Consider the following 11150-nt stretch of genomic DNA (forward strand, 5'->3'; position numbering starts at 1 on the left):
AGACACACAGTAATGTGACTTGGAGACTAACAATAAGGAACACTGAGGTGAAAGGCCGCTGCTATGTAAAGCCAGAAGGTTTGGAGGTAGAGGAGAATGAAGCAAAATTTCATTCCTTCTGCGGGTACTCACAAAACTAAGGATTTTATGAATTTCCAAAAGTAACTTTACCAAATCATATCCCTCTGTCACAGTGATCTGCACGAGTCTGCCTGTTGATGGCACTTGCTCCATATCACCAACTGGGTAAAGTTCCTCCGGTTTTCTTTGGTCTCTGTAAACAGAATGAATGAACTTGTCCCCTCATGTACAACAGCTGCACAAGTGCCCATATTCCATCATAACCAATATCAGGGAAAACCTAAGGAAATGCCATAGTCCAGCGCTGTTTTATTCCCCACATCCGACCTTTGCTGCTGGATAGGCAGTGCTTTAGGGAGCTGGTCACAAGGATGATTTCACTGGTTAGTGCTAAAAAGATGTTTATACAGGTAACTAACCCATTAAGCACAAAGTATCACAAGACAAAGTAGTAACACCTCGACCTCTCATCCCCTACATCAGGGGTCGCCAGCCCCCGAGCCATGAACCAGTACCAGCCATGGCCTGTTAAGAACTGGGCCGAACAGCAGGAGGTGAGCAGCAGGTGAACAGGCAAAGCTTCATCTGTATTTACAACCACTCCCCATCACCTGCATTACCACCTGGGCTCTGCCTCCCATCAGATCAGCAGCAACATTAGATTCTTACAGGAGTGTGAACCCTATTGTAACATTTTGCATGCAAAGGATCTATGTTGTATGCCTCTTATGAGAATCTAATGCCTGATTTGTCACTGTCTCCCATCACCCCCAGATAGGACTGTCTAGTAGCAGGAAATATTATGGTGAGTTGTATAATATTTCATTATATATTACCATGTAATAATAATAAAGTGCACAATAAATGTAATGTGCTGAATCATCCCAAAACCATCCTCCCTGCCCCCAGTCTGTAGAAAAATTGTCTTCCACAAAACTGGTCCCTGGTGCCAAAAAGTTTGGGGACTGCTGCCCTACATCCTTCACAGTGTTCTCTGGTAACCCTTTTTTTTTTAATCTGCAAAGTGTCCTTCTAAGATTATTTAACTTCTCAGTTTTACAAAAACATGTTTTGAGAGCAGGACAGAAGCAGCCATGTAAAATGGTAGTCCATTGGAAAAGGTCTTGACATATTTCTTATTTAGTCAGATATACTGCCAATTTTACAATACTAAGGATACAAACAAATTCAAAAATAAATTGGATATTTGTTTCTTTAGAAAACGTCTTTTATTTTTTTTTGAGGGTCTCACTCTGTCACCCAGGCTGGATGGTGTGCAGTGGTGCCATCATGGCTCACTGCAGCTTCAACATCCCAGCCTCCTGAGTAGCTGGGACTATAGGCATGTGCCACCATGCCCAGCTAATTTTTGTATTTTCCATAGATACGGGGTTTCGCCATGCTGCTCAGGCTGGTCTTGACACCTAGGCTCAAGCAATCTGCCCGCCTCAGCCTCCCAAAGTGATGGAATTAAAAGGCATGAGCCACTGTGCCTGCAAAAAATTAGGTCTTCTTTTCTAATTCAATTCAAACATTTACGGAGGACATACTATGCTAAGTGTATTTGGTGATACAAAAAAGAAAACATCATCTTACAGCCTTCAGGCTTTATAATCATTCTGCCTCTTCTCAGCTACTCCAGCATTTTTCCAGTCACCTAAAAGTCTCAGATCACTTGTTCAAAAACATGTTTCTGGGCTCTTTCAGGGTTTTCATGGTACCGACAACTTCTTTGTCAAATGTACATTTGAAATGTCCTTTTGTATCAGTCTTCTCTCCTTTTCAATAATACGGCATTAGGCCTTCATTACCCTGCTAGACCGTTAACAAAAGCCTCCTAACTGGTATCTCTGGTTCCAGCTTCTCACTCTAATTCATCCTGCTTCTGTCAGAATTGCTCACTGAAAAAACATTAAGCTTGGCACTGTGGTGGGTGCTGAGGATACAAGAGATAAGATGTGAACCCTCTAACCTCAGAAATTTAAAATCTAGTGAGGACAAAAGACATGTAACTAGACCAGGAGTCATAATCTGTGTGATAGGTACTCTGACAGAGGAAAGATGGAGAAGTGAAACACACAGCAGGGAAGAGGGGGTGAAAATTAACTTTTTTTCTCTTACAAATATAAAGAATGAGTGAAGCAAAGAAATTAACTTATTAGGGCCAGTGTACCAAGTGTGCTTCACATTTATTATCTTACATGTAGCCTCCCTTCTAGGTGATTCTTAAATCTATTTGAGTGAAAAAAACTGAGTTTCAGAGAAGTTTGTTATCTTACCATCAGTCATACAGCAAGGAAGTGCTGAATGAAGCTGGGACCTGGCTTGATTTGAGAATACATGTGCATGCCAGGAAAATCTTGGAGGAAGTACCCTGGAACTATGCTAAAATGAAGGATAGTCCAAGAAAAGGAACAGATTTTAAAAGGTTCAGACGCGGGGCAGGCACGGTGGCTTATGCCTGTAATCTTGGCACTTTGGGAGGCTGAGATGGGCGGATTGCCTCAGTTAGAGACCAGTCTGGCCTACATGGTGAAACCGCGTCTCTATTAACAAAAAAAAAAAAAAAAAAAAAGAAAAAAATTAGCCGAGGGTGGTGGGCTGCACTTGTAATCCCAGTTACTCAAGAGGCTGAAGCAGGGAAACTGCTTGAACCTGGGACGTGGAGGTTGCAGTAAGCGGAGATCGCGCCACTGCACCCCAGCCTGGGCGACAGGGCAAGACTCCGTCTCAAAAAAAAAAAAAGGTTCAGAAGCAAAACGACACACACACGGGGGGGCAGGGGGGAGAAAGAGCGAGCGAGCAAGTAGTGTAGTAGGCTTGGAGTGTGCTGTAAGAAGAAATTAGGAGAAAATGAGGAGACAAGCAGTTAAATACCTTATTAAAGTACAGATCTGAATATCACTGTCTTGTTGCCTCTCACCTACCAAATAAACTGTTAACACTACAGTTTAACTGCAGTTAAACGTAGTACTACATTCAGGGCTTTCTAGGATCTTGCAGTGCCAGTCAACTTCTCCCCTCTTCTAGCTTATGCTCTTGCTTAGTATTTTTCAAAGCTTACCTGCATTTAGTCACTTTTGAACCTCTGTATTTTTCCTTCCTCCTGGAATTCTCTCTCCCTTTCTCCTCACTCCGTCTCTACAGCAAATCCTACTCATTAAGATCCAGCTCAGATGCTTCCTAGTCTATGAAGCTTCTCAGCTGGAAAAGCTTGCCTTTCCTCTGAATTCAGTTAGCACTTTACATTTCTCTTGGTATTACCACAAGCTGTCCTGTTTATGAAGATTGGGGATTCAAAAGACATTTCCTACTTAATAACTATGTGTCCCTGGGCAAATGCCTAACTTCTCTATGACTCAGTTTCACCTTGTGTAAAATGGATAATATAACTTTCAACCTGTTTCACATTTGTTGTGAATATCCCCTAAGATATTAAAGCTGTTTAAGCTATGAAGCGCTGCACAAGTGGTATTAATAATGTGCAGCGTTAAAAAAAAAAAAAAAGAAAGAAAAAAATAATATGCAGCGTTTTTCCTGAGAGCTCAATTACATCCTTGAAGACATGTAACCTATCTCATGCATATTTACGGACCCCGAGTTCTTGGGACTATGTCTACACAAGAGTCGTTCGGGTAGTGTTTAAACTATGAATGCAAAAAATAGGACTAAAGTTATGGTCAGGGGAGCTAGGGTGGGGGACTCCTTTTGCCCCCAGCAAGGAATGCGTTTCTTGTCATCTGTTTGGAAAAAGCTGCAAGGGGAGAGTCCAGTGAGAAAAACGTTAGACGAAGGAGGCGATGTGACTGATCTGGTCTGGGGACAGGCACAGTCAGCGCGGACTGAGGGGGCCTATGATGAGAAGCGGCCAAGAGAGGTCTACGTCCGCGATCCTGCGGGGGTCGCGGGGCTAGGGCTGGGGCTGGGGCTGGGGCTGGGGCTAGCGCTGGCGGAAGAGTCGTCTGCACCTAACCGAGCCAGCAGCGGCTTTTCGGTCTAAATAACGGAGTTTTCAGCCTAGCTTTAGCTGAGAGAGGGGTGACCGGATGGTGTGGCCGCAGGGCCGGGGTGGGGAGGCGGGGAAGAGAGGGTTTCCTCAGGAGGGATCACTGTCTTACCTGAGGCAGCCGCCGTTATGTTTTTGACAACTATAGCAACCAACTACCTCTCGCGAGAACTTACTTTTGGCAATCGGAGCAAGCTTATTCCAAGACTCGCGATAACTTTCTGGGGACCGGAGCACGGTGCGTCACGCTGAGTTTTTGCGCCTGCGCCGTGGCATAGGCTGCAGCCTCCTCACTTCGAGTCCCTGCTGTTTTAGCGTTTGCTTTAACTTGGCAAGAGTCTGGGTTAAGGGCAGAAGTTTCCACCTTTACATTTCGCTTTCTCGACTGTTTTATTTCAATATTTCTCCATAATAAGAGGGAAAACAACAAAAGGAAGCTTATTTAAAGAAAAAGGCCTTTGTTAAATGGATTTAAAAACATTTAAGTATTTCTCCATGAAATATGCAATAAGACAATATTTCTCAAATGAGCCTGTATGCACTGTTGATGAGAGTACAGAATGACCTTCCTTCCAGGTTCTCAATATTTGTACAATAAACAGACCTGAAGTTTATGATGTTAATGGAAATTTTAATGCATTCAAAATTTAACATTAAAGAGCTAGAATAGCAAAACACAGTAGCAATAACCTGGAAACAGCCCAAGTGCCCGTCGACGGAATAGTGGAAGAGTGGACCAACAAACTGTGGTATAGTCACAAAATGGCAATATTACAAGCAGTCAAAGTTAATGAACTGAGCAGCCACACACACAACGTAGATGAATTTTGGCAATATATATATTTTAAAATGTTGCAGGGTTAAAAACCAACTTGAAGGGACTCTCATGGGCCAAATGAGGGACAAGTTGAGCATAAAAGTAAACAACGACAATAATGGATTACAACCCTTTGAATAAAATAGGGATTTGCAAGTCCGTATTGATACAGAGAAAAAGGAAAACTCTTTCTACAGCAGGATGCCAACCCAGAAGTGTAGAGAGAAGGATGGAAATACAGAACTACCATTTGACAACTACTGAGGAGGATGATTCAGGCAGGAGTCTTCAATGAACGATAAGGCTGGTGGGTAGATGTTCTATGACGCATGGAATATTGGTGTGATTTTGGAATGCCTCTCCCAGGGAATACTACTCAATTACAGAGGAGAAAACAGTGGCAACCAACATGATCAGGTGATCATGGTTAACATCACCAGTGTTGGTAGGAGTCTACATTGTGAGCCTCCTGGTGAAACACACTAAAAAAAACAAAGCATCCTTTTTGGTTTTCCTACCATCAAAAGAACTCAGGTTGTGGACCATCGAAAGACTGGGAACTGTCTCTGACTGAGGCTATATGACAACTAAATGCAATATGTATCTCTGTATAGCATTTTGGACCAGAAAGGAAAACAACATTGTTAGGACAGTGGGTAAAATGTTAATGAGCTCTGTGAATCGCATACCACTCTGAATGTGCCTGATCTCATCTGAATTGGATGTTAGTGTTGTACCAATACTGATTTTCTGATGAGGAAGTTTGTTTTTAGGTAGGAAAGCGTCCCTGTTTAGGGGGAAATACACACTGGTGTGTTTAGGAGTGATGAGACACTATATCTTCAATATGCTCTCTTGACTCTCAAAATGTCCAGAAAAAGACTAACAAGGGATACATACACATGTATACACACACATGCACAAATACACAGTGAGCAATGAAATAAGTGCGATAAAGTGTTAACTATTTGGGAGTCTGGGTGAAGGGGACATGGGACTTCCTTGCACTGTTTGGGCAACTTTTCTATACATTTGAGATAATTGCAAAACAAATTATTAAAATATATACACACACATAACCACTCTCCCTGGGAAGCTCTTTGCCTAGGATATAGAGTTACTAGAATCAAATTTTAAAATGTTATTTCTACTAATATTACAATTATATAAATTAAGAGAAATATTTTTTGAAAGTTGCAGTGTTATATGTAATAAAGATTCTCAAAATGAAACTACTATGGCACTACTAAGGCGTTTCTCTCTGGATTTCTTCTCAAGTGACTGTTGTGGATGAATTTGCACTGAGACAGCTAACCCACTTGCACATGACACACGTTTTCTACCTAATAGGTTGCGGTTAGGGCCAAATCTTTAATAGGGAGCTGTTCTTCCAGAAATAACTCATGATCTTGGTCTACTTAGTACTTTGCTTCAAGGTCTTAGGCAAGCAAGGATAAATAACAGGTGTCACTTCCTTAAACATAATTATTCTCCATTCAACTGTAGGGTGCCTGAGGGCAAGGACTGTTACAATTTTTTTTTTTTTTAAGATGGAGTCTTGCTCTGTCACCCAAGCTGGAGTGCAGTGCTGCAATGTGGATTCACTGCAACCTCCACCTCCTGGGTTCAGGCGATTCTTATGCTTCAGCTACGTTAGCTGGGATTACATGCGCCCTTCACCACGCCTGGCTAATTTTTGTATTTTTAGTAGAGACAGGATTTCACCATGTTGGCCAGGCTGGTCTTGAATTTCTAACCTCAGGTGATCCACCTGCTTTGGCCTCCCGAAGTGTTGGGATTACAGGCGTGCGCCACCATGCCCATCCTTTTTTTTTTTTTTTTTTTTTTAGGAGACAGTGTTGCTCTGCAGTGAGTGGCATGATCTCGGCTCACTGCAACCTCTGCCTCCCAGGTTCAAGCGATCCTCCCACCTCAGCCTCCCGTGTGTGTGTGTGTGTGTTAGTTCTTTTATTCTCCTACAGTGGTTAGCAGTGGCCACTCTGTTTGAAAGGTATTTGATACTTTTTGACTGATTTAAATCATCCACTTGTGTGTGGAAAAAGCCCTCTTTAGTGCAATGGAAAATATAATAGTACTGGAATCATAACAAAATCACCTACATATGCAGTACAATTTAAAGGGAAAAAATTATAAAAACCTCTAATTGGGCCAGGCGTGGTGGCTCACGCCTATAATCTTAGCACTTTGGGAGGCCGAGGTGGGTGGATCACCTGAGGTCAGGAGTTCAAGACCAGCCTGGCCATCATGGTGAAACCCCATCTTTTTAAAAAAGTAAATAAAATTAAAAAAAATAAAAATCTCTAATAAAATTCAAATGCCTTAGTCTGAGTTTCAAAGGCCTCCCTCCACTAAATGATGCGCTAGCTCAACAAATTCCTTTCTCATTACTCTAAAAGGCTTGTTTCTAATTAGCTAATTTGTTACTTCCAAAGTCAATGCATTTCTGATGCTCAATAATATAATCAAATAGTATTGCTCATCCTCAAACTGATCTACAGATTGAAAGCAATCACTATTAAAATCCCAACTTTTTTTTTTTTTTTTTTTTTTTTACAAGCTGATCTTAAAATGCATATGGAAATGCAAGGGATTCAGAGTAGCGAAAACAATCTTGAAGTAGAAGAACAGTCAGAAAACTCACATTTCCAAATTTCAAAACTTTCTATAAAGCTGCAGTAATCAAGTAATCAAGACAATAATAAAGGCATAAAGATAGACATAAACAATCAATTGAAGAGAGTTCAGAAACTCTTACATTTATGGTCAACTGATTTTTTAACAAAAGTGCCAAGACAATCTAATGGGTGGGGAGGGCAATATAGTCTCTTAAACAAATGATACAAGGAAAAACAATGTCCACATGCAAATAATGAAGTTGGACCCTTACCTCACACCATACACAAAAAATAACTCAAAATGGACCAATGACTTAAAGAACTAAAACTACAAATATTAGGGTTTTCTATTTCTGTGAAGAATGTCATTGGCATATTGATAGAGATTGTGTTGAATCTGTAGATCACTTTGGAAAGTATGAACATTTTAACAATATTAATTATTCTAATCCATGAACATAGAATACTATTTGTCTTTTTCAATTTCTTTCATCAGTGTTTTGTAGTTTTCATTGTAGAGATCTTTTGCCTCCTTGCTTAAAACTTCCTAGGTTTTTTTTTTTTTTTTTTGTAGCAGTTGTGAATGGGATTGCGTTTTGGAATTCTTTTTCAGATAGTTCACTATTGACATATAGAAATGCTACTTATTTTTGCAGGTTGCTTTTGTATCCTGAAACTTTATTGAATTTATTACTTCTGGCAGTTTTTGGTGGAATCTTTAGGGTTTTCTGTGTATAAGATCATGTCATCTTATGCAGACAGGAAATTTGACTTCTTCCCAATTTAGATGCCCTTTGTTTCTTTCTCTCGCCTAATAACTCTGGCTAGGACTTCCAGTACTATGTTGAATAGAAGTAGTGAAAGTGGGTATCCTTGTCTTGTTCCAGATTTTAGATAAAAAGCTTTCAACATTTCCTCATTCAGTATGTTAGCTGTGGGTCTGTCATACATGGCCTTTATTGTACTGAGGTATGTTCCTTCCATATCTACTTTGATGAGAGTTTCATTTTGTTTGGTCATGAAGGGATATTGAACATTACCAAGTGCTTTTTCTGCATATATAGAAATGATCATATAGTTTTTATCCTTCCTTCGGTTTGTGTGATGTATCACAAAAATTGACTAGCCATATGCAGAAGAAAAAAACTAGATCACTATCACCATTTACAAAAATAGCCTTAAAATGGATAAAAGCTTTAAGCATAAGACCTGAAACTATGAAACTATTAGAAATAAACATAGGAAAAATGCTTTGACATTGGTCTGAGCAAGGAATTTTTGGATAAGACCTCAAAACACGGGCAGCAAAACAAAAGTAGTCAAATGGGACGACATCAAACTAAAAAGCTTCTGCACAGCAAAGGAAACAATCAACAGATTGAAGAGACAGTGTATAGAATGGGAGAAAATATTTACAAACTATGCATCTGACAAGGGGTTAATATCCAGAATACGTAAGAAACTCAACACCAAAAAAAAAACAAAAAAAATTCCACAAATAATCTGATTTTTAAATGGGCAAAAGAGCTAGACAGTTCTCGAAAGAAAGTATAGAAATGGCCAACAGATATATGAAAACATGCTCAACATCACTAAACATGAGGGAAATGCAAACAGAGTATATCTACACAAACCTAGATAGCATAGCCTACCACATACCTAAGTCATATAGGGTGTACCCTATTGCTCCTAGGCTACAAATGGGTATGGCATGTTACTATATTGAATACTGTAGGCAATTGTAAAACAATGGTAAGTACTTGTATATCTAAACCTAGAAAAAAGAACAGTAAAAATATGGTATGAGAAATGAATAGTACACCTATAGAGGGCACTCATAATGAATGGCAGTTACTGGCCTAGAAGTTGCTCTAGGTGAGTGAGGGAATGAGTAGTGAATGAATTGTGAAGGCCTAGGACATTACTGTATACTACTGCAGACTTTATAAACACCATATTAGGCTACACTAAATTTATTTAAAAACTTTTCAATAATAAAATTTAATTTAGCTTACTGCAAGGTTTTTGCTTCCTAAGTGTCCTTTTTTTTTCCTTGGAAACAGGGTCTCATTCTGTCACCCAGGCTGGAGTGCAGTGGCATGTTCATGGCTTACTGCAGCCTCGATCTCCTTGGACTCAAGCAAACCTCCTGCCTCAGCCTCCCAAGTAGCTGGAACTACAAGACTATACCTTCATAACCAGCTGATTTTTGTATTTTTTGTAGAGATGGGGTTTCATCATGCTGCTCAGACTGGTCTCAAACTCTTGGGCTCAAGTGATCCAGCTGCCTCAGCTTCTCAAAGTGCTGAGACTAGAGGCGTGAGCCACCACACCCAGCCTAAACTTAACTTTTTGACTCTTATAGCTATACAAAAATATTTTATGTCCTTACAAGCTTTTTATTTTAAAAAGTATTTTTTACTTTTTGGGCTTTTTTGTTAAAAACTAAGACAGTAACTTAACATTTCTCAAAAAAAAAAAAAAACAAAAAACAAAAACACTAAGACACAGGTTGGGTGTGATGGCTCATACCTGTAATCCCAGCACTTTGGGAGGCCAAGGCAAGTGGATTGCTTGAGTCTAGTAGTTACCAGCCTGGAGCAACAGGATGAAACCCTGTCTCTTCAAAAAAATTGAAAATTAGCTTGATGTGGTGGCAAGAGCCTGTAGTCCTAGCTACTTGTGACACTGAGGCAGGAGGAGTGCTTGAGTTCAAGGCTGCAGTGAGCAATGATTCCACCACTGCACTCCAACCTGGGTGACAGAGAAGACCCTGCCTCCAAAAAAAAAGAGACATAAACACACACAAAGAAAATAGCTATAGAATATATACAAAACAGAGTGAAATGAATTTAAATGTTTCACTACAAAACAACTAAACACAAAAGACAGTCATGCAGGAAATGAGGGACAAAAAAGGAGTAAGGCATGTGGAGAACAAATAGCAACATAACAGAAGTTCTTAACAGTAATTACTTTAAATGTAAATAGATTACATTTTCTTTTTCTTTTTTTTTTTTAGACAGTCTCACTCTGTCACCCATGCTGGACTGTAGTGGCATGATCTCAGCTAACTGCAACCTCCATATCCTGGGTTCAAGCAATTCTCCCACCTGAACCTCACGAGTAGCTGGGATTATAGGTGCGCCCCACCACACCGGCTAATTTTTGTACTTTTAGTAGAGACAGGGGTCTCAACCATGTTGGCTAGGCTGGTCTGGAACTCCTGATGTCAAGTAATCCACCCACCTCAGCCTCCCAAAGTGCTGGGATTACAGGTGTGAGCCACCACGCCCAGCCGGGATTAAACTTTCTAATCAAAAGACAAAGACTGGCAAAATGGATTTTTAAAAATCCACTTTATGCTGTGTACAAAAGACTCATGTTTGATCAAAAGACAGATTAAAAGTTAAAAGATTAAAAAAAAAAAAAAAAAGAGATTCCACATAAATAGTAACCAAAAGAGAGTAGGGGAGGCTACAGTAATATCAGACAAAATAGACTTTAAATCAAAAAAGGTCATGGGGCCAGGTGCAGTGGCTCACGCCTATAATACCAGCACTTTGGGAAGCCAAGGTGGGCAGATCACCTGACGTTAGGTGTTCAAGAT

At 40.2% G+C, this 11150-nt stretch overlaps 1 protein-coding gene across 5 annotated transcripts in view; it reads right to left on the reverse strand.

Moving 5' to 3' along the window:
- The window catches only part of CFAP70 (cilia and flagella associated protein 70), a 127161-nt gene extending 120660 nt beyond the window's left edge, over positions 1-6501 (reverse strand). For 2 of the 5 annotated variants that reach the window (XM_032256341.1, XM_032256339.1), the window contains exons 1-2: positions 4200-4275; positions 172-274 (exon numbers count right to left, since the gene is read on the reverse strand). In XM_032256341.1, coding sequence (XP_032112232.1) covers positions 172-234 — 63 coding nt within the window. In that variant the 5' untranslated portion in view covers positions 235-274; positions 4200-4275. Of the gene's footprint in view, positions 1-171; positions 275-4199 lie in introns of all 5 variants that reach the window. The other 3 variants (XM_032256340.1, XM_032256343.1, XM_032256344.1) reach the window with 3 other exon arrangements.
- Between the last annotated feature and the right edge of the window lie 4649 nt (positions 6502-11150).

The sequence above is a fragment of the Sapajus apella genome, unplaced genomic scaffold (assembly GCF_009761245.1).
Source record: "Sapajus apella isolate SASKATOON/1434 unplaced genomic scaffold, GSC_monkey_1.0 scaffold94, whole genome shotgun sequence".
NCBI classification, from domain to species: domain Eukaryota; kingdom Metazoa; phylum Chordata; class Mammalia; order Primates; family Cebidae; genus Sapajus; species Sapajus apella.